Source organism: Panicum virgatum, chromosome 3K (genome assembly GCF_016808335.1).
Source record: "Panicum virgatum strain AP13 chromosome 3K, P.virgatum_v5, whole genome shotgun sequence".
Lineage (NCBI taxonomy): Eukaryota > Viridiplantae > Streptophyta > Magnoliopsida > Poales > Poaceae > Panicum > Panicum virgatum.
In genome coordinates this window covers 16,916,813-16,944,680 of record NC_053138.1, presented here as the reverse complement: position 1 = coordinate 16,944,680, position 27,868 = coordinate 16,916,813, and the positions used below count along the sequence as shown (strand labels likewise).

Here is a 27,868-nt window from a genome sequence, read left to right as displayed (position 1 = left end):
CTGCACAATCTAAACTCCAGCCAGAAAGAAATTTGATGCCGTCAATCATGAGAGAAGACATTTCCCAGGGACAAAATGTACAAGGGAGATTTTTTTAGCAAAAAGTTATATATTAAGACAATATAATTCGTGTACAAGGCAAAATGCCAACTATTTCTTATACGGATTTTCCCATGAAATATGCAATAGTACAACCAACAAGTGCTCCTGCAAAAACCTGCGGCGATGAAAGCGATAATGAAATTAGTGACAGAAAAAAGGAGATATAGATACTAACCATGAATTGCTGACAATAAGCCATTATAACAAGATACACATATACTTAAAATAGCAGCCATAGACCAAAGAGCAAAAAATATTTTTGGTCAGGGTGAGGTAATTCTAAATTAGCTCATGAAACAGTACCATCTTTTAAGGATGAGAATAACTGAATAAGTCAAGGACATGAACCATATTTACTGTGTAAGAAATAGAAGATATGTAATAGAGCTACCTGAAGTGGACTGTGTCCAAGAGGTTCCCTTAGAGGCCTAAAGGTCGAGATAATTGGATGTTCTGGCGGGAAATCACAAACTATTTGATTTAACAACTGCAACAGAAGTTAGTAGACTGGGTTAGAAGAAATAGATCAGTTCCAACACGAGTTCACAAGGAAGTGACAATACAGTGCAATAAGACCTCGCCTTATGCTCAGAATATGCATAGAAATTCCCAGGCTTACCGCAGCTTGGCGACCCGTGTGCCATCTGATTCCTGATGCATCATACATTACCTATAAGAAGAAAATATAAGCTTAGAACATATTCGTAGAAATGGAACTACTGCTTACCGACAAGGATTCAGGTAACCATTTTTACATTTTCTTTTTCCTAAAATACAGGGATAATGCTTAACATATCTAAGAAAGAAAATATTACACATGCTAGCAAGTTTTATGGCATAATTTAAGAACGAGTAATGGCACATCAGCTGGCATGGTTCCAGAGTGCACTAGCTCTTATCCAACATAACATGAAGAATTTTGGCGAATTGACAAGTGAATCGCTTTGGCATGAAAATGCGGGCAAATGCACTACTGAATAGAACATGAACGTTAGCCAGTAGGGCCGTCAACCACTGCCATGAAGGATGTCCATGTTCAAAACATCTACAGTGGACAAATGCCGACATTACTACCTTAAGGTTAAAACAAATATAAAATCCATGCCCATTCCCAGCAATGCAAGAAGAGACCAACTATAGGTTGAATACTGAAAAGTGAAAACACTACTCTTAAAAGCAACAAATGCTAAAACTACTCCTGTTTGTAGGAAGGAAAGTAAATGCCAAGAGCTACAGTTCTAAAAAGGAATGCTCCAAGGTTGCAATTCCACTTGCTTAAGAAATAAAATCATGGGACCTGATTGATTTCAGTACATACAACGGCAGCAAAAACCAATGCGAGGGCAAACGCAGAGCTATCTGCGCCTTCTTGTTGACCCACAGCAACGGCCAAACTCCCCACTGTTGCAGAAAGAGACGACATGATTCCAGCCGAACTAAGAAATTTCCTTGCATCCCACTTCTTCTCTTTTAACCTGCATGTCTAGGAAGAACAAATCAAGGATTAATGGAACGGCACTGCAAACTCTTAACTTAAAAACTTGATAATTCTGAGCATCCAGCTACATTCAATCAGCATATCGTTAATGCCGCATAGTCTTCATTCAGTTGTAAGTATTGTCAAAAACATATATAGGGGGGTTCAGTTTGCAATTTTGCAGGTGGGAACAGTACAATCGGACTTTATCCCAAGCCAGCAGAGCAAAAAAAAAAAAAAAGGAGCATAAAGACAGGTTCTAACAAACGGCATGAGGTTACTGACTTCTATACAGATAGCGTAGTCTTCTCCACATCCTTCCAATAAAAGTAATGTTTCACCTCCAGCATGAAATTAAGCTTCGCAAAAGTAAAGCACATTCCTTGCTTGCACACCACATCACACAAGAGGAAACCCTCAATCCAAGCCTTGCGCATAGCCAAAGAAAAAAAAAGAATCAATTTTTCGCTAACGAGAACCCAAACCCGATCGCAAGCCGCAACCAACCACCACCTAGAACGCGCACCGACAGGGGCGCGGGAGCAATCGCGTCGGGACCAACGACCAAGCCCCGCGCGTTAGATTTAGATCTAGGAGGGAGAAGGGGGGAGGAGCGCACCAGATGGAGAGGATGTTGATGAAGTTGGCGAAGGCGAAGGCGAGGAGGGCGACGGCGAGGGGGAAGTTGCCGCCGCCCCCGCCGATGGCGCCCGCGCCCCCTGCTCCCGCCAGGTCCGCCGCCGCCGCCGCCCCCGAGGAGGCGGTGGACGGGGCCGTGCCGGCGGCACGCGCCGCGGTCAACATCTCGCTACCCCTCATGCCGCTTGCTCTATCACTGGCTCCCCTCTCTGCCTCGTCTCGTCCGTCGCCGGTTGGGCCGCGGGTCGTGGCCTCGTGGGACTCGGGGGTAATTGGGGTTGGCGCTAGTGCTGCCGTCCTTGAACCGAGATTCGGTGACATGCTTATGGCATGTCACAGTGTAACATGCTGTCCATCTGGATCGTTGAAAGCAAATTCAAAGGCTCTCGCTTCATGTGCGCTGTTTCCACCCCGACAGGTGGGACCGCGCCCCGCACGCTCCGGTTTCGCCGTGAAACAGCGCCAATCCCACCCTCGCCTCGCGCTCCCAGTCGACGGGAGACGGAGGGCCCCCGGCCGCCGCCGCCGTCGCAGGAGGCAACCGGGTCGCCGCCGCGGGAGGCTGTGACATCCAAAAATCTAACATAATTAAATTACGCGCTAAAATATTTTTTCCAAAGCTTTTCAACGTTGAACTCAAAATCCGCCTAAAACCCTGAACCCTAATTCCCGGAATCTTTCTCTGTTCCAAACGTCCGATCTCCAACACCCCCGACCCCTTTTCCCCGTGGCCTCATCAGCGCGCGCACGCGACCGCTGAGCGCGGCCGACCGGCCCCGCGGTCGACGCCGCGATCAGCGCGGCGCGAATCTCCCTCTCTCTCTTCTCTCTCTTTCCCTTTTTCCTTTTCTTTTTTCCCTTTTCTTTTCTATTTTTCCTTTTCTTCCATTTTCTTTCATTTTCTCCATTTTTCTTTTTCCCTCTCCCTCTTTCCTTCCTCCCTTCTCCTTCTCCCACCTCTGCACCGCTCCCGCACGCTCCGAGCGCCGCCCGGCCCGGCTCCCCGGCCTTGCCCCGGTGCGCACGCCCCACTCCGGCCTACCCGCGCACACGCGTGCGCGCTACCGGGCCGCAGCGCTGCCCCCGGCCGCCCGTCCGCACGCACACGCGCACGAACGCGCACGGGGCTCGGCACACCGGGCCGCGACGCCGCGCCACGCCTAGGCCGCCCGCGCGCCGACCCCGACGCGCCGAGCCGCGCACACCGCACCCGCTCGCCCGCGCGCACGCCCTCGAGCCTGCCCCGCGCGCGCGTCCAAGCGCACCGCCCGCCGCGCCGCTCGTCGCTGCCCTGCTCTACTCCCGGGCCCGTCCACGCGCACGCGCCCTGCTCCCGCATGTGCCCTGCCAGCGCACCGCACGCGCGGCCCTGTGCGCGGCCCCGGCCGACGCCGCGCTCCTGTCGTTCCAAACAGCGCCGTCGCCCTGTGCCGCCTCGACGCGAGTGAGCGAGCCAAGCTTGACGTCGGCCACAGCGACGGAGCACGTGCACGCTCCGCCCCGGAACGCCGCCCTCGGTGCGTGCGCCGCTCCACGACGGCCGCAAGCGGCCGGAGCGCCATTAAGGCGCCCCGCTGAACCGCCACCGACGCGGCTCCTCCCCTCCACCGCCTCGCCACCGCCATTCCTCGGCTATAAATACGCCCTCTGCGCGCCTCCGCTCCTCCATGAACCCACCCAGCTCCCGCACGCCCCTTCCTGGCCTTGCAGCGCCGCTACCGCGACCACCTCCGACCACCGCCGCCTGCTCTCGTCGCCCCGCCCCCTCGCTCCACCACAGCCCGAGCCAAGGTGGGGAATCAAACCCCCTCACTCTCCTCTCCCTTTTCCCCTCCTCCCCGGCCGCTCCCGTGCCCTGGGCCACCGGCGCCAGGAGCGCCGCCCCCCTCCCCTGCCCCTCCTCTATTCCTGGCGAGAGGAGGAAGAAAGGGGGCGATTTTTCCCCCAGCCCCCTCCTTTTCTGCCTATTTAGTAAAGAGTCCCCCCCTCTTTAATTATTTTGCAAAGAAAACCCTCTCTTTTAATTTATTAGAAAATTAGTCCCTCCACCCTAAAAAACTAATTCCAGAAAGGCCCCTACCCCTTTTCAGAGTAGTCCAGATGTTTCCAAAAATCATAATCAAGCCACTGCCTTCTGGAGAATAATTACAAATAGGTCCTTGACTCCTTGTTTAACCCCTAAACCTCGTTGTAACCTATCATTTCATGCACCAAACAACTCCCGATGGACCTGAAACTTTACAATGCCGTTCCTAACATAGTTTTGGCCATGCCATTAGGAAACCTCCCTAAAATATTACCCCTATCTCCATATCTTAATTGTTTCCGATTCGAGCTCAATGATAAAACTTTTTATTTCTTTTCTTGATTGTGTGTTTGTTTGTATGCGTCGTAGATCACGGTGTGAACGAGGGAGAGCCCGTCGACGAGCAGTACTGCGAGCCAGCGAACGAGGACCAGTTCCGCGACCCCGAGCCCGAAGGACAGTACTTCGACCAGGACCTCCCGGAAGGCTTTGAAGACGGCAAGTTCAATCCCATCATTTGATGCATATTTTGTCCTAATTTTTATAAATACAACCTATTGGCTTGTTTTATAAAATTGCATATGTTTTGCCTGCTAAAAACATGGTTGGATAGCCACCCCTTGATTTGTTATAACAATTCCTTGACCACCTAGATTAATGTCTGAATGTGTTTTGTTTGGACGTTAATCGCTGCTAGAACGATTAGGACCTTATACACAATACAACTCGTTTTACAAAGAAAAGGTGCGTGTGTGGGAAGGGAGAAATGTGGAATTTCGAAAGATGAGTTTAGACGGGATGGATGGCATTTCTGTGTGATTTGCCGATTGGTGTGCTCGTGCCTGTGTGGCAGAGTAAGGAAGGGAGATATTCATCTTGTCACAACTAAGGACCGAGTTGGTGTGTCATCTCACCTAACTCCACTATCGTGCAAACCACTCGACCGTTGAATGGGCAACGACTTAGCATAAACCCCCACTAGTTAGTCTGATAGCCATCAGGAGAGCTGCGAGCAACGGGTGATCAAGGAGAAGGGATTAGCTCTGTGTGACTTATGCCCCGGTTAAAACCTCTGTGATAGGTCAATGACCCATTGGTGGATCCCGTGATGGCTAGTCAGGTCTAGCTAAGGTGGGTAATGGCTTTGTTGGGATCTACACCGACACTACGGTGTTCGAGCTGTGGTACCCCGCTTGTGGGTAAAGTTGCACACCTCTGCAGAGTTAAAATCTATTCGAATAGTCGTGCCCACGGTACTGGGCTAGTTACGGTGTGGTCACATAACTAGTGTTTATTGTGGGATGGGTTAGCGTGAGTTGTTTTTTTGGAAACGTGTCCGGCAGTTGTGCCGTGTGCTACGGCGGATGAGAAGTCTGGTAGCAGCTTAAAATTTGGGTCCTGTGTGGGCCAACATTATGTGTTATTCGGTACAAAGGAAACTTGCTTTGAAAATCATTTCTTTCAAATGAACCCCTACATAAAATCTAGCTTTCCGCAAAGCAAACATTAACCTTATTCTTGAATTACCCTGTGCATTCTATTCTGTTTATACCCCCTCTGTGGGTGTGGTTGGACTTGCTGAGTACGTTAGTACTCACCTCATCCTTTATTTTTACAGAGGATGATCCAGACTTCGTTCCTGACGACGCTGAGTAGGGGTACCGTCCTGCACCCAGCCTTGTCTGTGGATTAGGGTCACCCGCAGGAGATCCCGCATGGCGCAAGACTCTGATGACCCCCCTTTTATAATTAATATCGTTGTGCGGGTGTGGGTTGTAATCCTCGCGATAGTGGCGTGTAACAGCCCTGTGTTATTTGTGCTCACTAATCACGATTTATCTCGCTAATCATGGACTCAATTCGTCGTTAGCGCTAATCGCGTTCGCTTAGTAAACATCTACTTAGCCATTTTCGATCTCGTTTTTGTCACCGATCCTAGCTTCAAATCAATTTTCGCCCAAAACGAAAGTTGTAGATCTTTCCTTCCTCTACAACTTTTAGTTTGGCCAAGTTTCAAGTTCCTATATGAAATTTGGAGTTTCAACTGGTCAAACTCGAGCCAAAAATCGTCAACCGTGTTCACTGTGCTCCACTGTGTTTCTCCTGTTCGATGTTGTGCACGTACGCCGCCCATACCACCGCTGTGGCCGCCGACGAGCTCGTCCACGCATCGGCAATCGCGCCCGACCTCAGCGTCGGCGCTCTTATCCCCGCGGACGCCTCGAAGCTTCCCGTCCCGTCTGCTACCTTCTCCTTCCTCGCGTTCGCGTAGCGCAGAGACGAGCTCGAGCCGCCGTCGTTCGTCGCACTGGCCAAACCTCGCCACCCCATCTCGATTCGCTGCGCCCCAAGCCGAGTAACCTTGTCCTTCACCTCCTACGACCCTCCGCGAGCCCGTTTGAGCTCCACCTCGGCCGAAATCGACCCGCAGACCGCCGTTCGCCATTGCCGTTCCCGCGGAGCTTCGCCCTCTCCGTCGAGCTCCCACCTCCGGCCCTCCTTCGCGCAAACCAAGCCCTCGGTGAGCTTCCCCATGCCGCTCTCGTGCTCCCCGACCTCTTTCCCGGTTGATTTCCGCGCCGCCGCCGTCGGCCGCCCTATTCCCGCCGCCGCATGCGGCGGGCAGAGCCCGCGTGGCTTAGGGCTGCGCCACCGCGTGCGCTGACGCCCCCGGCTGCGCTGGAGCTTGCTCCGCCCCGCAGCGCCGCCACATGGCCTTGCCCTGGCCGGCATGGCTGCGCCGCCACCCCGCCGCCGTCGCCTCTGGTCTGCTGCGCCGCTGCCGCCTCGTGCCGCCCCTGCGAGGACCGCGGGTGTGCGGGCCCGCTTGCGCTGCGCCGCCGGCGTGCGCCGGCCGAGCGGGCGAAGCAGAGCAGGGGAGGGGGGTGACTGGAGCTGGGCCGGCGCCCACTGGCAAGTGGGGCCCGGCTGTCAGCCCCCCTTTATGTTTTTCAATTTTGTGTATTTATTCTATTTTCAGCTGGTGATTTTAAATTGCATTATAAATCACAGGAAATTCCTAAAAATGCAAACTCAATTTTGTTAGGTTTCTAAAATCTAGATCTTCAGAGGAAAAATACTTGTTCATGTGAAATGTCACTTTTGCCCCTGTTGAAAATTCAGTTTGCGTTTAACCTAGTTTATTTAATGTCGGTAGTTCCATGGCTCTAAAAATTATGAAAAATCGCAGTGGCTTACTCCTTTCATGTGTAGCCCATTGTAAAAGTTTCATGACCTGTTGCTATGCACTTTTGGGTAGATCTATTTATGTTTCGTTTACCTTGCTAGGGTTATTAAATTCTTTGTTAGCAGCAATAAATGTTGGAAAAATTAGATGGCATGTTTTATCAATATCAAGTTAAGTTGGTAAATTTTTGTTGCTAGAGCATGTATGAAAGTTAGGTTTTTGCTTTTATTTTGCCCCTAGCTATGCTCTTTTCTTTATTTAGTGTTGTTAGTTAATTGTTTCATGCAAGTGTAACCTTAGCAAAGCAAGCCTCTGTTTTAATCCATGCTACCCTAAGCAAGTTTAGTAATTATTGTTTTGAAGGAAACACTTTAGGCTAAATGAGTTGAACTTCTGAACCGCATAGCGTTTCATTGTTTTGAAATGCATCGCATCATAAGCACACATGCATCGCACTGTGTCCTAACGGTTGCATGGCATATTTTTATTCGTGTAGATGCCGCGAACGAAGTCGCCTACCAGTTGATCGCTGAGCTGGTCCAGGAGCCACAAGCAGAAGAGCAGGAGGAGGTCGCCGTTGAGCCCGCTCCAGAAGATCTCGTTAACCCCGCTGACCTGCAAGGCAAGCCCCGGAGCATAACCTCTATTTTCAGTATTCAACGTTATTATTTAAATATTGTGCATTTAAGTTCCTAGGAGTTGAATGAAACCCTAGTATGCATGCTTTTCCTAGGTACCTATGGGTCTCTACTAGTATGCAGGCAGCGTTAGAACTGCTTGCTAATTAGGAACCCGGTAGAAGCCGAGTGATTCCTATCACTCGCGAGAGAGATAGGTCTTGTTCTTATGAAATGTTAGTGGAGAATGTTTCTTTGAGAAAAAGAAAGGATGAATGGAGACCGGGCGGAGATGAATTTTAGTTATGGATATGAAGTGGATGAAAAGTAAACCTCCGCCTGTGTCAATTGAGGACCGTACCGTTGTTGGCAGTGCTGACCGAGTTTGAACAGTACTAACCACATGCCGGAAGTAGGAGGTAGTCGAAACCGGTAAGCTAATTACCTGAATTGCAACGATATTTTGAATCGCGACCTGCTATTCTGGGAGTGGGATGATGACGGGTGTTGGATTGTATGTCGCCTCCGGGTTCTCTGGGAGTTCGCCGTGAGGGACCCTTCACCCGGGTTTTGGCAGGCGTGATTCAGACGTCGGGTTGATGATGGGAACAGTCGACGTGTGTGGCCCGACGGGGTTTTCACGTGTCGTGTGAGTTAGGTCCACCTTGCAAGGTTAAATCGGATCGATTCGTCGTCTCTCTCGGTTAAGAGAACCTTGGTCACTTTGTCACATCGTAGTAAGAAAGTGAAATGAAAACGGAATGGAAAAGGTTGGTTTGTGAGTTACTGAAGAATAATCTGATCCACCATGTGTGCTCTAGATGTTTAGGCAAATTTAGTTAATACTCGCTGTACTAAATGGGGCTAAAATATTGAAAGTAAGGATTCACTTCTAGCAGCCTTTCAGCAAAAGAACTCCAGAGCCAAAAAGCTTTGCATGTCTAGGTAATGGGCTAAGTATACCCAAAGTCGGGTAAGCCTTGCTGAGTATTAGTATACTCAGGGTTGTTATTGTAACCCTTGTCAGCAGGTTGCGTTCCCGCTGACTTCGAGGAGGTATGTGCGTCCTGGATTGGACAGCCGCTTCCTCCTGGGTGGACCGTCATGTGGGCCCCGTCTTCCCCGTGAAGATCGGGCAGGTTGGCGTCACATCGGTGGGCAAGATGTGGAGCTCGCCTTTTATTATCGTCGTGGTTATCGTATTGTATTTCGAACTCAGTTTTTAACCTTCCGCTGTGTTTTTGAACTCTGTCGTTTGTATTCGAACCTTTTATGTAAAACATGTGTTGTAAATTAATTTGAAGTTTTCTGTATGCTGGTATCATCTGTGCTCGTCTTCGTACGGGTCTACTAGTTTAATTGTGATCCTGGAGTACAGTAGTTTAATCGGGAATTATCCGACAGCCTGTCAGATTACACCGTTTTAAGTGCACAGTAACTTGATTAAGTATTAAGATGATGGTTAGCGCACTTAAGCCGGTTTAATTTGGACGGTGCTGCTACATGGCGCTTCTCTGCCCATTACCGCGTAGAGTTATACGGTGATGAACCATCTGATGTAATAAATGTGTCATCAGCCTCCTGGGACTGATGTTTGTATCACATTTAAGTCTTCTCTTGTGAGGGGACGCTTCAGAGGCCGCCGGGGCGTTGCTGGGTGCAGCCATGTCGCCGCCGTGGGAGGCCGCCGGGGCCGTCGTGGGAGGCAGCAGGGTCGCCGCGCGCGTGGAGGCAGCCGCCCCTGCCCTGCCGTCATGACCGGAGTGGAAGGAGGCCAGCAGTCACGTAGAGGCCGGCGAGCGCCTGGAGACGGCCGGTCGGCGAGAGCCTGATGCACTGCGGGCCTCGGAAGAGCGCTTCAGGAGCTTTGCTCACGGAAAGCGATGGCGACCATAGTGGTGTCGGCGACAGCGCCCCCGACCCCGATGTTGTGCTGCACCAAACACAGCAAGCTCTTTATTTGCCCAATTCGAAGCAGGGATCATGAATTGAAAATGTAATCCTTATTGATTAAATAAGCGAAATTCGGGAGGGATAGAAAATACAACAAAACCAATCCCACCGCAATTATGCAAGCAAAATCTGTCTTACTAGCTCTCGCTATGATACACACCGAACGGCAGAAACTCTTGTGGGGAGAGAAAGCGAGCAGAGCAGCAGCTTGGAGGCGACGACGACAACAGCGGCGTCTATACGAAGGCGTGCTTCACGAGCAGCTTGAGGACGTCGTCCTGGTTCTTGAGTTTGGCCTCATCGATGGGCGTCTTCCCATCCAGGTTCTGCAGCATTCTGATGAACACCACGAGCGCTCGCCGGCCGGCCGTCTCCAGGCGCTCGCCGCCCTCTACGTATCTGCCGGCCCCCTTCCTCTCCGGACGCGACGGCAGGGCAGCGGCGGCTGCCTCCACGCGCGCGGCGACCCGGCTCCAGCGGCCTCCCGCGGCAGCGACCCGGTTGCCTCCCGTGACGGCGCCGCCCGATGGTGGTGGCGACCCGGGGCCCTCCGTCTCCGGTCGACTGGGAGCGCGAGGCGAGGGTGGGATTGGCGAACGGCTGTTTCATGGCGGAAAACGGAGCGTGCGGGGCGCAGTCCCACCTGTCGGGGTGGAAACAACACGCATGAAGCGAGAGCCTTTGGATTTGCTTTCAACGATCCAGATGGACAGCATGTTACACTGTGACATGCCATAAGCATGTCACCGAATCTCGGTCCACCGTCCTTGGCATTGCGTCTCGCGTATTCTATTCTTCTCTGCGCGTGGAGCTTCCTTCCCAGTGAGGGCGGACGGCGGAGGTAGCAGCCTAGCAGGGCCGCTTGCCTTCGTGGAAGTTACCGGCCCTGTTTGGTGTCACCGTAGCACACGTAGTACAAACTTTGACTTATAAATATATGTACTAAATAAAAATAAAATAAAGATAGTTTATAAAATAAATTTCACAACTCTGTCCTACTTTACGAGACGAATCTAATGAGGTCTTTGACCGCATGATTAGAAATTGGTTATTGTAGCATTACTGTAGCCAATCATCGATTAATTACTATCATTAGATTCGTCGCGAAAAGTTACACACATCCGTAAAGAGGTTTTACAAATAAACTTCATTTAGTACTACATACATATAAGATTGTCTTGTTGCGCTGCTTCGAGAAACCAAACGGGGCCTGATTCGCTGATAAGGCCTAAATTAACCTTTTTCTATATACTACTCTCAATTCTAGTACTAGTAGTACGTTTTACAGTACTATAATCAACAATATCTCTATACATAATTTATTTAAATAAAAATTCATGTTTTTATGGTGGTTCCACAATGAATCACATTTCTACGGTGACAATCTTTGCTGTTCATGGTCAAATTAAAACTATTTGATTTAAGACAAATATGAACATATGCACATTCCGATACGGAGGGAGTATATGTATTCCACGTGTCTGATTTTTTATTTAATGTTCATATCCTTCCTATCTGACGGTCTAGATCAGATAGGCTTCTATTGAGCTTTCTTGTTATCCTGGCTCGCAAAGTGTTTATGTTCTTCCTAGGTGAACCACCACCGGTGACTCTTCGTCTTGGAGCTTTCCTAAATTCTTGGAAAAAAAAACTTGATTTGAAAAAATAGCTGACCGCAGCTGCCTAAACCGTCTCTGCGTGACGGTGACTCCACACTCCACAGCAAGTATTGTTCTATCCTTCGCCTAAAGATTTGATTGATGTAGCAAAAGCCGTAGAGAAACAGCTGAGCGTAGAGTATTTAGCATGGCCGCTAAAAAAATATGCTGGTAATGCCGCCACGTGGGATATGTGAATGCGATGTCCAGCAACCTGCCCCAGAAGCTACCTGTGCCTGGCCCTTTGCCGACACGAGCAGGATTCAGAAAACGGCTACGACGAAGCGACCGTTTGATTTGTGCTATGTTAGGATTTGTATTAATTTTGACCGTTAATTAAAAGTATTAAATTAAGGTAGTTTTTAAAATTAACTTCGAAACCCCTGCGCTAGAAACCCGAAAGAATTTAATGCGATCTTTGACCGCGTGATTAAATAATGGTTACTGTAGCATCACTGTAGTCAATCATCGATTAATTATCATCATTAGATTCATCGTGAAAAGTTACACACATCCATAAAAAAATTTTACAAATAGACTTTATTTAGTACTCCATGCATGTAAAATTTTCTTTTCGGGAATCGTGTGGATGTTGGAATGGAACCCTCTTTTTCGCATCGCGCGATACGCGCGCAGCACCTGTATTGTGTCGCCATCCTCCGGCCTCCAACCAAAAGAATAGCACGAGGGACACGTACTTTCGAAGAGCACGTAGCAAAGCACGTCTGAATTGAGCACAGGGGATCCCGGTGAAATCGACTCTCTGATAATAGTAGCTCGCAGTACACGCACCACATGAACTGGAACGCGCAGCACGCGTTCTGTAACCCTGGTTGCACAGCACAGATCACCTAACTGATGTTCTAGTAGCGTAGACACAACAACAACAACAACAACAACAACACGAGCAGCACCCATTTTTATTCTGAAGATCCTCTACTTCTAGGCCGAATCACCGATCTAGAAGCAGAAGCCACAACCACAGCCATTCTTATTCGGAAGATAGAGCCCCATCCGGTGCCAGGCAGGCTGAATCACTTGGTAGCAATGAACAGACCCCACCTCTGCTCACCGGCAGAGCTCCGTTTCAGCTTCGCGTTCCAGCCGTTCACGATGTCGTCGTAGTCCTCCTGCCAAGCGGATGGAGCGAAAGAAATCAGAGGTGCGCGAATCAGGGATGACATCTCGCGGGTGGAAGAATTAATTGGCTCTGATGATGCGTCACCTGGCTGAAGTCTGCTAGGAAAGCCTCTTTGTTCTTTTCAACCTCAGCTAGCTCCCTCCGTAGAACACTAAGGAACTGAACATAGCATACGGAAATGAGCAAAATATTGATGGCGTAGTAAAGACAAGGTTCACATCATGTATACCAAGCTTTCTCCAGACTTAAGAAAAAATTCATCCCCTTGTATGCATTTTTCAACTTGTACTGTACAGTGTTATACAAGAAAAGGATGAACTGCTCAACAACAAGAGGGCATTCAGAGAGGGAGATAACCTGTTCAGTGCGGTCTTCCGCGATGACGTCATGAAAACCAGCATTCTCAAGCATCTGGGTTGTCATATAAACAGTTTTTAGAACAGCTTGTCCTTCTGATCCAAATCATCCAAAGCAACTAGACAGTTATTAGAACGATGGCTGTAGCAGTAGAAACAAACCTGCCCATAAGCCTTCACATCATGAAGGTCATAACCTCTCTGCCTAATGTACGCAGCAAATTCTTCTGATGGTTTCCCAGGATTCTTACAGTAGTCACTGATTAGGACTTTGCCACCGGGTTTCAGCCATTTGAAGAAGCTTCTGAACAAAGCAGGCTTGTCCTGTGAAAGTAAAGAGTGGCATTTCTTAGGAATGTGGCTCCTAAGCTTGATATTCAGATGTTATCAACAATCTAAAGATACTGATAGTATTGTACAAATAAATAATCGATGCTTCAAAGGAACAGCAGTTAATTCTACAGAATGAAACATACTTGTATGTGAAGGATGGTGTCACGGCTGTAGATAACGTCAAAACTATTTTCCGGGTAATCCTTTGTGGTGCAATCAGCAACCTCAAACTCAACCGAGCACTTGCGTCCAATGGCACGTTCAATTGCAAATGAAACCATGTTAATGGAAAGATCAATACCAAGAACATGAACGTCATAGTTCTCAGCCATATAAAAGTCGCCTCCTCCAATTCCACATCCAACATCAAGTACTTTCTGGCCAGGTTTAAGATCCAGCATACCCACGAATTCCTTAGTAGTCTCTGTTCATGAAACAAGTATTTGGAGTGATCTGTGTATAGTAAATGATTGACGAGTTAACGGTAGGGTGAGGAAATTAGTGGCCTCACCGACTCCACCAGTGCTCACATAACCTTCACCAAAGATACGCTCATAACGTAGGATTCCACTAGTTTTGTATTGCACGTTGTCCAGGAATCTTTGAAAATCTCTGTCTTCTGTTGATTTTACCTTTTCCCATAACCAACAAATCTGTTGATATTATGTACTTGTGTATGTCAGTAATTTCATTTTTTAACCGCAACAACACAAGATTTAACAAGCACAAGAAAGTACCTGGTTTTGATTCTTCTTATTTTTGACATAAGCCCCAATACACTTACAAGTCACTAGAGAAAGTTCAAAAGAATTTCCACTTTTATCATATGAATGGCCCTCTTTAAATACCTGTGTATATAAAAAAAGTTAACTACTGGAAGACGCTAATAGATTATTCTGTATTAGTAATGACCAACCGACCATATCTATGAAAGATAAACCCACAGGCCACGGCATTGAATGACAAAATGTGCCCATGACAAATTAAAAAGGTGACTCTAATTTGTTCTGCTATATAGTTTTTTATATACAGAACTAGAGATGTAACAGTAGAGCTGGTTTTAGTCAAAGAGTTAGGACAGGTAACGTTGGAAGGTGTACTGTAGGCAGCATTCCACTCTTGGTTCAAACAAAAGCATTCCACTCTTGAAGTTGGAGACAAACTGGAAAGAGAGAGCTTGTAAAATTACCTTAGTATAAAACCTTGGTTCTCTGTAGTGTGTTGGGTTCACTTTTCTTTTCGAATCTCCAGATTGGTGAAAACATGATTCTCTAAAGAATATATGGCCACCTACCTTTAACCATTTTACCATTTTCCCCACAAGCTTCTCAACCTATAAGATAAGATTGAATACTGTCAAAATTTTACAGTAAAAAAAGAGCTTTTCGAGTATAGACCTTTTTTAAGGAAAAGAAAAGTTTAGACCACATGAGTATGGATGTTATTTATTGAAGTGATTTCAGATGAAAGATGGAACAGATTACTGCAGATAGATATATTTCAAAACACAAAAGATGGAGCATAAGGCATCATCATTCAAGTGTTTCCTGTTCTTACCTCCTCATCTGAAAGGTACATTAATAGCCAGTTTGAAAATATCAGATCAAAGGAGTTGTCTTCAATCTTCAAGTCAGGAGATGTTACATCAGCACACATGAAAGTTATGTTCTTGTTGTGTCCATTTATGCTTTCATTCTACAAGAAGAGAAAGAAGTGAAAACTGATGGAACTAGGCATAGGCTTGCAGATGTCAGCTGCCATGCATGAGAATTCCAAACTATAAAAATCCACCTTCTTAATCACACTTTCTATAAAATCCAGTGCTAGAATGTGCCCAGCTTCTTTTGCCAGATCTCCAGTAAAGCGTCCTATTCCAGCACCAAGCTCTAGAACTGATTTCCCTTTGTAGGATGGAAGCAACGACAGGATCTGCAGATCAGTAGTGAAAAATTAGCACTCTGAAGAAAATGCAACTGCATATAGTTTTAAAGAAGGAAGAGCGACAAACCATATCTTAGATAAACCATGGTGATTGAAAAAAGATGTTCAGTAACAATATGATTTTTTTTTCATTTAATGAAGCTTTTGCTGTGACCACATTTTATCATAATACTCTAATTGACCACATATTATCATAATAAACTGACCTGGGAATCATTATAGGTAGTAACAAAATAAGGTGGGTGGTTAGAGCGCGAGAGGACCAGAGGTGGTGGGGAAGGTGGGCCAGCTAGATATTTTCAACACAAGTAGTAGGCCCCTTGCTTTCACTAGTTCCAATTATAATATTATGCCTCATAAGCCTCCAAGGAAATTACTGTTTCCTAATTTATATTATCTAGTTTACTGCCCATTTCTGTTGAGCTCATATTAATATATTAGCAAGCAAGTTGACCTCCAAGGCGCCATTACAAACGTTCGTTTGTCTTTGACGCGAACGCGAGCACTCCGCACTGCATGACTGCAAGCTGGCTGTCAGCTCTTGGGATAGATTTGAAGCAGTGTTGTGCTGGTCTCTTGTGGCCATAATTGGCCTGTAGGAGAAACCGAATCAGGGTGTGTTTAGATCCCCAAACTTTTCAAATTTTCCATTACATCGAAATCACATCGAAACATTAAATATAGCAAATGACACATGCATGGAGTACTAAATGTAGTTAAATAAAAAAACTAATTACATATTTTTGATATACGTTGCGAGACGAATCTTTTGAGCCTAATTAGGTCATGATAGGACAATATTTATCACAAACAAACGAAAAGTGTTATAGTGTGCTACAGTGTCCGATGTGACTTTTTCTACCAACATTTGAAGGGATCTAAACACAGCCTCACACAAACTCAAAAAGCAAGCGTCAGCATCAGCCTCTCTGCCTCAGGTACAGTGCTTTTTAAAATCTTTTTCACGTTCTCATGATCGACAAACGCCGGCATGCCTGTCCTGAAAGAAATTACCGTCCAGATACGTCTCCCTCACCTTTTTTTTCCAGGAGTAAAAAGGCAGCGCGGACCAATCATTTTTCTCTGTATCCAGAGATACGGCAAGATCCCAGTACCAACAAGCCAATCATTCATCAGCAGCGACGGAAACGAGAAGCGATACAAGAAGAGACAGAGAGGGGGAGGGAGAGCGAGGGATCATGCCAGCACCGTACCTCGGGGCGCTCCTCCTTGTCGAGGTCGGCGGCGCGGGAGTCGAGCATCATGGACTCGACGGTGAGGTCCTTGGAGTGCTCCTCCCAGTAGCTCTTCTGCACCTTCCGCTCCACCTCGCCGATCCCTGCACGACGCGGCATTTCCGTCAGAAACCACCCCCGAAAACCCAAAACCCTCACCGGATCGCATCATCCGGCCCACGACATCAAACATTCCCTGCCCTTGTGCCCAGCCGCCCACACCACCTGCTCGACCTGGCCCCTCAACCAACAACCCCAGGAGAAACAGCAAGAGGATCTGCGATCCAAGGGCCCCGTCCGCTTACCATTCGCGACGGCCATCACGGGGGCGCGGCCGGCGGCGTCCATCTCGACGGTGTTTTCTCTGTTCTCTTTCGTTCTCCAGTTAATAGAAAGCTTTGTTTTTTTTTTTGTTGGGGGTGAGCGCCGCGTTGGGGGGATTCGTGCGTTTAGGCGCCCTCGACGGCGAGGCGGGAGCGGGAGAAGCCGCGGGAGCGGCGGTTGTGGGCGAGGCCCCGCTGCTGCATCAACCGAGAGCCAGAGCAGACCCAGCCCAGGCTCGCCCGGACCAGCGCGCGCGGCGGGAGTGGAGCGGAGGACAGGGAGCCCGGTCACTCGCTCGCCACGCGGTGGGGAGTGTGGACTGGTGCCTGGTGTGGGGGAGTGGTGGTGCAGCGGCGGCGAGCGGGTCTTGCGGTGGAGCGGGGCTGGGATTTTATAGCTGCGTGGCGGCGCGGCGCGGTGGCGAATCCCCGTGGAGATCTGGGTGGGGCCCGGCCGCGCCTCGGATCGGCTGCGCCCGTTGCAACAGCTGCACACGGCTCCCTCGTCGCGCCGTGCCCGTGCGCTATTGGGCCATGGGCCCTGGCGCCCTTGCCCTCCCGGTGATCGATTTCTCTGAAGGAAGGCATCCCAGTGTGGCTCAATGAACGGCCGAGGCTGCTGCCGTACTGGTACAGTTCTGTACTGTAGTAGGGCTGCAGTAGCCGTGGACAAGTTGAGTTGATCCCACACCACATGCATGCTCGTCACTTAGACATTTATCCAGGTTCCATGAACCGTACACTCTATTCGTCGCCAACCAGCAAACAATATTTTTCTCTCACACCAAATCAACAACAGCCACCAGCACCAGCCAGCCAGCAGTATTTTTCTTTCATAAAAAATCAGCATCAGCCACCAGCCACAGCCAGCCGAACAGAGCCATACGGTTCCGACCTTTTCCCCGGGGCGGAAAGCCCACGGTCAAAGCTTTCCCTATGCATATTTCCTAGCAATTTGAAGCCCGCGTGGTGGGGTTTCACGGCCCGATTTAAAAGGAAATGATGAGATTTAAAGACCACGGTTATAGTTGCCTCTTAATATGAAGATGAATTTTTTTAAAGAGTCAGATTGAGAGTGAAATAGATAGTCAAAATTGATTACTCTGTTGGAGATGCTCTAAAAAAATCTCTCTCAAAAAATAGGAGTCCAGAGGGTCGAATTTGAGGGTCATTGATATTTCTTCTCGTGGTAGGTGATATGTACATCAACTTCGAGGTAGTCATGGTGATTTTATTAATCCAAGGTATATCGGTCTATTGCCACGCAGGCGTGTGAGCACCTTAAGACAAGAAGAAAATCCATCATTTTTCAAATAAAAACTTTTAGAAGCAGATGCAGTGATTTCATCCTAGATTCTTTTCTGCATCATACATGTGGAGCAGTTAAGACCTCGTGACACGCGGTGCCGATCCGGTGGTTAGCCTTGGTGCTTCGTGGGGCAGGGGATATGTGTGGATGCCGCCTGACGTGGAGGTAAACAATTGGGTTGGTGGATACCCCTTGGTACCCTGGGCCCTCCCTGATTGATACTTTCGTCCTGTCGCTGTGTTGCATGATAGTACCTCATTGACAAAATTGCAGATTTCCTCTTCACGAGAAATGCAGAGTTTATGTTTGCCAGAAACTCGGGCGCGTACGCAGAAAACCGAATGCGCCGGTGTTGCTCTCACCCTCGCCGCGAAAGGCCACGCCATCGTGCATGAGGTTGACACGAACTTTTAGCGGCGTCCGGGTTGTTGAGCATCCATTTCCTCCGTGCAGCTGTGCTGAAAATGACAGTATCTTCTTGAATACAAGTGTGCTTCACTTTGGTGAGGATGCGCATGTACATCATCGTACATTATTACTCATTTACTTATCCCATGAGCTCGGAAGTGCCTATGAAAGTATCGGTCCTAAAATGGTATTGTTGAATGATGATGAATAGGTTTCTTCTACCAGTTCTCTCAGACATGGCAAGAAGATTTACTTGGAACTCTGTCAACTTCGCTTCTGGATCCATGCTTGAAGCATCCTCCAGATTTATCTCTTCATCTCTTGTAAAAGTTGTAATAAGTCACAGTTGTTGAGATTCCGATCAAACCCTACGGGACTAGAAATCCAGAGGCAGTACGTAGGTGGGGGCTAGCCACTACAGCAACCCTCCAAGGCCTTTCACGAGGCGAAAAGCCGGGTCACTGATTGAGGTTTTACTGTTCGCCGCTTTTCCTCTGCCTCAAGAGACGACAATCGTGGTGTGGACATTGGTGAGATGTTGCTATTTGCTCTGCAACATCAGCTTCGACAGAGCCATGGAGGAAAACGAAATGGTGAGCGGTGACAACCATACACGTGCAGTAATGCTGATGATGATAAGACGATTGTCACAGGATAGCATCCACATAAGAAAATTACTGCAGAAAGATTCTTTTCGAATTCGAATGGATGTGAAGTTCCAGTAGAATTGTAGAAAACCTGTTACCAAGCTAAATTAGATGTAAAGAAGCTGCAATGTACAGTATGCATAGGTCACAACACACAAAGTACTATAAGCATCAGAGGTCATAGCTACAATAGCACACCACGATTTTAGGCTTGAGATTTCACTCTGTTCAGCTGCAACCAGACAACAGTATTTTTCTCACACCAAATCAGTACCAACCACAAGCCACAATCAGCCAGCAGTACTTTTTTCTCACAATAAATCAGCACCAGCCACCAACCACAGCCAGCCGAGCAGAGTGATTCAACCAAGCACATGGTGGCAACCACACAGCATGTACGAGATTGCCAATCAGTTGGTACACTACTCTTTTGTTTTTTTTTGTTATAATTATAAGCACGTCCTACTGTTTATTGACATATACTTGGTGTTACACAGGTCACTAATTTCTTTACAACAAGGATCGGGTAACTCAGCAGCCCCGTGTGGTTTAGCCAACACATGATACAGGGGTCGCATACAATAATGGCCAAGCACAATGCATGATATAATCACACAAAAATCGCATTTGCTGGGGCACAAATTTGCTCATGTAACTATGGCCTACAGAAGTTGGGCACCACCGAATGGGTTATGTTGCCGATGCCCGTTGTTCGCCACCGGGAATGGCCCGAAGCCAGCATCCAGAAAAGGATTGTTTGTTGCAGGGCCCATGCCCATCTGCGGTTGCATTGGTGGTCCGAAGGGATTTGGTTGCATCACCGTTGGGATCTGTTGATGCTGCCGAGACATGGCAGCCATTTGCACTGATGGTGGGGGAGCGACTTGGCTGGACATTGCAAAAGGATCATTTGTCATGAATGGATTAGGCGCTGCTGAACCATATAGCTGCTGCTGTTGTCTCTGCCTGTAAGCCCCATCATCATAAAGGCTGTCCAAGATGAGCTTGTCGAATCCACCACCCTGTAAGGGAGTCCAGAAGTTTATTTCGATCAACCACAGCTGGCATTGCCACAAATTGTATGAAATATCGTTGCTGTTATTCAATGCGTAGCCTGGTGTCCTGAAACTATTTAACCACATTGTGTTCTAGCATAGCCATCAATTGGCTCAAGCTCAACTGCTCAAGGTACACTTATTGTTCACAGGTTATCAATGATTAGCCATACATAGCACATGTAACTAATGTCATTCACATGAGTCCATGACCAAACAATTATAAGAGCATTCTGATTGTCAAGAATTATGCGCTATTGGTGCAATGCAGAGCGTCATAAGACTTATGCATGTTTATCTTAACAAACACTACAGTGCAGAACTATCAGCCAAGAATCCATAACACAGAAGGGGGTTTGACAGTCATATGATGTGATTGCTTAAAGACTATGCAAGGTAATGTATGATGTAGTATGGGGCCACATGATCCACCGTATAACCTAGCACAGGACATAAGCTTCATCCTGCAAAAAATATCCCTATAGAAATATTGCAACCAAGTTTTGACCAAAATGTATGAATTCACTAACAGGATGGAACATCATACTAAATAAAGCTAATGATGCGAGTGATGTGCCCATATAGCAGTAGCAACCCTATATTCTGGTGCCACGAAGCACCATAACATGCAACTAAAACATAAACACCTCAGGGGAAAAAAAAGATATGCAGATCAAAGAAACCAACCAATGTACTGCTAGAAGCAGATGAAGTTGTGTTGCTCGGAGCGGTAACAAGGGCGAGCTCCCATCCTGTTGGATCAAACCCCCTATCTTGAAACGCAGTGTTACCGGTTGTTGAAGTACCCTCTAATAAAGATCCAAAATTAATATATCGCTTAACAACAGATCCTTCAGGCATGCTTAGCATTCGCTAGGAATTCATTGATAAAAAAATACCTGTAGGAACAATAGCCAAGGCAAGAGCATTGCTTTCCTCTATTGCTGATACAGCAGGGCTTGGATCATTTAAGCCCTATTAGCAATTAAGACTTTAGGTTGTGGTAATAAGCACATAAGATTTAGATCATGGATATTAAAGCATTCTTTTACCCACCAGCAAATCACCAGTATCTGGCATCTCAGTCTTGGGAGGAGGTGAAACAACTTCGGTAACAGGTGGTACCGGATCAGGTTCTTCAACTGGTGCCTTTTCCTCTTCTACAGGAGCAGGCTCAGGAATTTCCTCTGACTCCTCAGGTTTGTATGTAAGAAGAAGCCTCTCAGGAAGTTCCTGATGAAAAAAAAAGAAAATTGATGAGTTGACCTCATCTCCAGTACTCAGAGGAATACCTAATATGAGGAACAATCCACAGAATATCAAATTGGCCAACACAAGGATGACTAAAATGATAATCATTATGTCATGGAAGCATATGCAATCAATTAGTTGGTACGTAAAATGATAATTTCGGACAGATAAATGAATTTATTGCCATTTAAAACTAAGAATATCTCAGGAATGAAAACTGCTATATCTTGTGAAGAATCATGAGGTTTTAGCCACAGGGATTTGCTCAATGGAGTTTCTAGTGTTATATAACTTAAGCAGCCTCATCGCTGAAAGCAGAAAAAAATAGCTATGTGATTTCCCAATCGCATAACCAATGGATAACTGGAGTACTAAACTACAAGAATAACAACGAAGCCTTTTAGTCTCAAGCAAGTTGCGGTGGGCTAGACTGCTAGAGATGATATACCCAAGAGACAAGAACAACAGACAATCGCAAGCAAGTTCGTTTAGGCTAAAAAACAATTGAGTATAAAAAACAGAAACGTTGTATTAATCATATCACCCAAGTGCTAACCAGGGGTTCTCGAACTGGAACCATACGTGGAGCCTCCTTCACATACTCCTCCATAGTTGCAAGAAATGTTTGTGGTGGCTGCGGAAAGTTTCTTACATAAGATGTCACAAAATAATCCAGTGTAAAAAGTCAACGTAGACAGTCAATACAACTCACCTCCCTCAGAGTGGGAAATTGAAAATTCCTCGCAAGCTCCAAACCCCGGCAATTCTCATAGAACTCTGATAGATTCCCAGCCTGAAATGAGCAAATAACCCAGATATATAAGAACAAGGAAAGCACATGATGTTTTGTTTTTATAGAATCTAGATTACTTCAATTATCATATTCTGAACTCTGGAGTTACCTGTTGACCGGCCCTTCTGTAGATTTCAAGAGCTTTAAGTGCTTCATGTCTTGGCATCTCAAAAAACTAGACAACACAAAAACTAACATAAGTGTGCAGTGTCAGCTACACACAGTATATTTCCATGTGAAAACTACCTGTTACCTTATCAACAAGGTTGATAATTCCATCATTTATCGCACAATAAATTTTGAAGCTTTCTTTTAGCACCTGGGAAATATAGTCACAAATTCACAATCTGAGGTCAAATAAACTATTATGGCATTGTACTCAGGTAAAACACGGGGCACATTATTATTTCTTTATTTAGCAAATTGATGAGCCTTCAGAAGGGAAAAAAGCAGATGTATACTTTAACATACATAAGGCAGATTACTTTCACAACTAGCCCAACCTAGGAGGAACTAGGTGGCTTTATATTAAGAAGATAATAGGCACCCAAGTTCACCTTGATTATGACTTGAACTTGAGTGGTCTAGGTGTACATCCACACCATCAACCAACAGAACTAGGCTCAAAGTTCAGCTAGGCGCTACGCGGAATCTAGGCGCTGACCCATTGCCTAGCGCCTAGTCAGGAGTACTTGGTCCTAGGCGCTCCTAGGCGTTTTCCTAGGCATTTTAATTTTTATACACATATATATGTATTACCTTAAATTAACATAAATAAAAGAAAAAAATAAGAGATCTGTGGACCTAAAGTTAAAGAAAGGCCCATCAAAAAAGCCCAGCTCCCTCCCTCCCTCTCTCTCTCCCCTGTTTCGTCTCCGAGGCCGCTTGTCTGCAGTCCGCTTCGCAGATGCGCTCGCCGCACCCGCACTGCTTCCCAGCCGCGCCTGCCACCTCCACCGCCTCCTCCTCCTCCTCCTCCTCCGCTGGTGCCCGATGTCGTGCCCGTCTGAAGTTCCTCCCCCACCAGCAACCTCCGACAGGCGCTCCTCCACCCCCACCGGCACCGCCTAGCACCTAGAGCGCCGACTACCCCCATAGTCGGGGCGACGAGTTTCGCCTAGCGACTAATCGCGCCTAGGCGCCGCCTAGCCGAACTTTGACTAGGCTCAGCTTCCTGAGGCAGATTAGAGATTATTTCCACACGGCCGAGAATTACAGTATAGGGCCTAATAGTATGGTTCGTGGATACTTCAGAAACAATCAAACATGGAGCACTGAAGTGACCAATCATTTATCGGAAGCAATCAAATATAGGTTATTTCTGGACATATTCTGTTATTGTACAGGATATGCATCACGCAGATACAAAGAATATTAAACATCATGTAATTGTGTTTAGAAACATCTGGCAGGGTGTCATAGAGGAAAACTACAGATTATAACAGAAGCAACGCAGAATTGTTCTATTTTCAGTTTTCCACCAATACTATTTGGATAAGTTAATGAGCCAAGACTAACATATGAGTTTATAAAATTAGAATTCTAAGCCAAATCAAACCAAAGAACACAGCTTACCAAAGCTAGAGCATATTGCACCAAGTAGTTGTTATTTGCAGCTCCTTCAGGCTACAGAAACAGAAACATAAAAAAAGTCAGTAAGCTATGTTACGTAAAAAAAAGAAACAAGTTACAAGAGACAATCACCCGGCATCCCACAAGTCTGTATAATAACTGCTGCAACGCTGGCAGTTGCTCTAATAGATCCTGTGAATCCAACTCTCTAGTTCTACTGTGTCCCTGTGGCAAAAAGAATCAGTTGAAGAATTAACTAGTGACCTGGAATTGTTACTGAAACTAAAAACTAAAAACTGTTGCAATCCTCGAAATTAATCATTTGTCATTTGCAGGCTTAAAGTATGCCAGTACCACACTGAGATGCAATGTTCCTAACCTTTTCAGGACCTTGACCCTGTTTGGACAAACGCTCAGCTTCGACATCATACTTCAGAACTCTGAAGCATTCCAACCTTTCCTCCAAAAACAAACCATATGTGCGAACCCAAGCAGAACAATCCCAAGCTGCAAGATTACTTAGCATATGAAATCCGGGAAATCTGGAAGAAATAGGCAGGACAGGACAGCTTTATACTACAAGAAGAAATACCAACCAATCGGGCTGGAATCATCCTTAAAGTTTGAAAGTTGTAGAATCTGTCCCCTTTGTGTAAAGTTAAGAAGCTCTTCTCGAAATGTAGGATCGCCCTCGCGAAGTAGCCTATGGATCACTACAAGTGTTTTCAGTGCAACCTACATGTCCAAAAGAGATGTAAAGAAAATTAAACACCACAATATGAAACCTGAAAAGGAATTTCGGGAATTTTTTTTCTCATGACTAACATTTAGCTTTCCTAATAATTCAGGACGACTTTTCTCTAAAAATAATTCACTAAGATTCATACTTCATTGCTAACACACATTATCAAACTGAAGAATGGAATTGTAGAGTTAAATGGTTAGCTTTGGACAACCATAAGTTTCTACCTAATAAATTCTTCATTTGCATGTTCAAATCCAACTTACCTCAGCAACATGGTACGCTAAAATATAACCTATAAAGGAAATAACAGTTACCATCAACCAAGAACCAAGCACTTTCAAATCCAAATTTCCTCGGAAAAATAATAAACTAAATATGAACCTTCAATGGAAATACTAGTTACTAGCAATAGACAACCAAGCATTTCAAGCAAGTATAAGAAACAAATTGGTAAGCAATGACCAAAAGGATTAATGCACAAGAGAATGCAACTATTAGAACTTCCTTCAAAGCTGCAGTTGATATAATCCAGAAAACTACAATCAGCCTAGGATACATTGAAGCTCTACATTTCCAGCTGAAAATAGGCATAGCAACTTTTCTGCACACTAATAAGCATTCGAGAAATTACAAGAACCAGTGCAGGTCACATTTTGAGTCACAAGTTTTTCATATGCAAGTCATAAAAGGGATCAACTTAACTAAAACATCAATTTTGCATCAGCCAGATGATTAATAAGCGATAAATGGTCTGGCATAATGTTATTTGAATCAAAGCAATTGTTTATGCTTTCCCCACCCCAATGTTCAGTGTGTTATTTGAATCAAGGTAACTGCTCATGCTTATAGACAACTCGACAGAAATTCAACATCTCATTTGAGAATATATCATGCAAAGTCCAATTGAAATCTCCTCAGAAGATTGGCATGCTAATGTTTAGTGTGTTGCAAACAAAAACGAACTAAAATAGCACCCAAAACAACAAGTTCCAGAGATGAAAGGAACAATGAACAATGAGAAAAGAACTCCCAACTAAAATAATCCAAACAACAAATTCTATAGACAACAGGAACAATGGGGGGAAAAATCTCGAGCATACAACTTACAATCCAGTTGCGGGTCTTGGCAAGACGGCGGGCAAGAGCGTGGATGCAGTAGGCAACATCAGCCCGTGGCCTGGCGATGGACGTCGCCGCAACAACTTCTGCAACACCACCACGCGCAAATTACCCATCATCAAACACCGAAGAACGCCCAAAAGCACGCACGCCTCACACCCTTCCCTCCTTCGCAGCCTCCCCCACTTGGAGGCACGATCTAATTCCGACCCCCATAAACACTAAATTAGGCGGAAGCTTTAATACGCGGAAATACAGGGTATATGAATGAATCAACGCACTGCGCAGGTGGCGCTCCTTGGGCGGGCACTCCACGTGGTTAGTCGCCTTCACGATCGCCACATCCAGATCCTACAAAAGCGAGCAGGCACCAATCAAAACCCACAGATCCGAGGCTGCTCCCGCACCCCCAAAACACCACAGGCTCGGTTGAAACTAGGGTTTGGATGAACTGCCCAAACTTAGGTCGAAGAAAAATCCGGGGAAATCGGAGGGGGGAAGACACCGGATCGAGGGGCACCTTGAAGTCGGAGTTGAGGTTGGCGAGGCTGACGGTGGTGGTGTCCTTGATGGCGCCGTAGGCCTTGCGCCAGCTCTGCATCGACGCCATTTCTGCGCGGCCGCTTGTTCGTCCCCCTCGCCGCTATCGCCCCTTCCTTCCTCGCTATATTTCTGGCCTCCAGGGGACGCGTTTGATTCGGGTTTTTTTTTCTGGGGTGGTTTTTTACCCTTTTCTGTGCTGGCGCCTGGCGGCCTGGCGTGTCAAATTTCGCCGATGCTGGGAGTGAAAATGAACAAGGCGAGGCCTCTTTTTTGCGAAGTTGCGTGAGAGGGCGGGTACGTCTAGAGTGACGACCCTTCCTCTCGTGGTTTAGTTTACGAGCGGAACTGCGGAAGGTTCGAGACTTGAACGAGGCAAAGATGCCTTGATTTTGCATTAAACCCCTCTGAACTAGCAGGAACGTATTTGTATTTTATGCTGATTGATGAGGTGGATAGCCCTACTAATGAGTTGGAACCCGCACCATATCCAACCCCACCCAAAATTAACATATTTAGATATCCAACCCCACCCAACTCAATTAGTTAATTTCTCAACTCTAACCAACCCGCCCCATTATAAACGGGTAACCCATAAAAACCCATGGGTTCTACTATGCAGATAAATTTAGTGGTTCTATACTTAATGTGGGGACCACATATATGTCTAGCCACACTACTTTGCACAGAGTATCTGTCAGTCATATTGACTCATCTCTAAAAATTTCAGTCAATTTAGATAAAATTTTATAGTGTGAACGCGAGATTTTAATTCTAGGGTCCGGCTCTTGATGTGGAGTCCACGTGTAGTTCTAGCCACGGTGCTTTTCACAGAGTAGCTGCCAGTCATACTGAGTCATCTCCAACAAATTTCAATCAATTTCGATAAAATTTTATAGTGTGAACGCGATGTTTTAATTCCAGGATCCGGCTCTTCATGTGGGGCCCACAGGTAGTTCTAGCCACACTGCTTTGCACAAAATAGCTGCCAGTCGTACTGAATCATCTCCAACAAAATTCAGTCAATTTCGATAAAATTTTCTGATATAAACACGTGGTTTTAATTTCAGAGTTCAGCTCTCACGTGAGACCCACATTTATATATAGTTATACTATTTTGTAAAAAGTATCCATTTCAACCCACCCCAACCCGCATTTATATAGAACCCGCCCCGACCCACCCCATTAACTAATACAACACATTTTAACTCATCCAAACACACTCCATTTCAAAACCCACCCCATAAAACCCATTTCAATCCAACCCATTAGCAGGCCTAGAGATGGGACGTATTAGTGAATACGATTGAGCATGGGAGGTGCTAATGAAAATGTATTGTGTGTTTGACTTGTGCCAATGTCAGCAGTGCAGATAAGTAGGAGTAAACCTGGTGGTGGATTATAAAATTTAGACTATTATGCATTCCCCTGCAGATAGTTG

The 27,868-nt window shown here is 46.5% G+C and overlaps 3 protein-coding genes and 1 long non-coding RNA gene across 5 annotated transcripts; 1 reads left to right on the top strand and 3 right to left on the bottom strand.

Annotated features, from left to right (window-relative positions):
• Positions 1 to 36: 36 nt before the first annotated feature.
• LOC120697948 (uncharacterized membrane protein YuiD-like) lies at positions 37 to 2,518 on the bottom strand. 2 transcript variants are annotated; one of them, XM_039981337.1, is made up of 5 exons: positions 2,199 to 2,518; positions 1,400 to 1,577; positions 722 to 772; positions 494 to 589; positions 37 to 217 (listed from the first exon to the last, which is right to left on the bottom strand). In XM_039981337.1, the coding sequence occupies exons 1-5, from the start codon at positions 2,396 to 2,398 to the stop codon at positions 158 to 160; spliced, it is 585 nt and encodes a 194-aa protein (XP_039837271.1). In that variant the 5' UTR covers positions 2,399 to 2,518; the 3' UTR covers positions 37 to 157. The 2 variants fall into 2 exon arrangements, with proteins under 2 accessions (XP_039837271.1, XP_039837272.1); XM_039981338.1 differs by having other exon boundaries at positions 1,421 to 1,577; positions 2,199 to 2,515.
• Positions 2,519 to 12,371: 9,853 nt separating this feature from the next.
• LOC120697945 (phosphomethylethanolamine N-methyltransferase-like) lies at positions 12,372 to 17,350 on the bottom strand. The gene is made up of 12 exons (XM_039981334.1): positions 16,971 to 17,350; positions 16,645 to 16,769; positions 15,281 to 15,418; positions 15,047 to 15,184; positions 14,679 to 14,822; positions 14,227 to 14,337; positions 14,001 to 14,142; positions 13,633 to 13,913; positions 13,319 to 13,480; positions 13,158 to 13,211; positions 12,885 to 12,959; positions 12,372 to 12,789 (listed from the first exon to the last, which is right to left on the bottom strand). Exons 1-12 carry the CDS (start codon positions 17,011 to 17,013, stop codon positions 12,694 to 12,696), a joined length of 1,509 nt encoding a protein of 502 aa, XP_039837268.1. The 5' UTR covers positions 17,014 to 17,350; the 3' UTR covers positions 12,372 to 12,693.
• On the top strand, positions 17,350 to 19,404 carry LOC120697946. The gene is made up of 2 exons (XR_005684625.1): positions 17,350 to 18,800; positions 18,917 to 19,404. It is a non-coding gene; the product is annotated as an uncharacterized LOC120697946 (long non-coding RNA).
• Positions 19,405 to 19,621: 217 nt separating this feature from the next.
• LOC120697944 (putative clathrin assembly protein At2g01600) lies at positions 19,622 to 26,734 on the bottom strand. The gene is made up of 15 exons (XM_039981333.1): positions 26,408 to 26,734; positions 26,169 to 26,238; positions 25,876 to 25,973; positions 24,620 to 24,758; positions 24,403 to 24,530; positions 24,156 to 24,248; positions 24,027 to 24,077; positions 22,705 to 22,770; positions 22,561 to 22,626; positions 22,371 to 22,451; positions 22,215 to 22,292; positions 21,464 to 21,640; positions 21,307 to 21,382; positions 21,095 to 21,216; positions 19,622 to 20,374 (listed from the first exon to the last, which is right to left on the bottom strand). Exons 1-15 carry the CDS (start codon positions 26,495 to 26,497, stop codon positions 20,015 to 20,017), a joined length of 1,695 nt encoding a protein of 564 aa, XP_039837267.1. The 5' UTR covers positions 26,498 to 26,734; the 3' UTR covers positions 19,622 to 20,014.
• Positions 26,735 to 27,868: the final 1,134 nt, after the last annotated feature.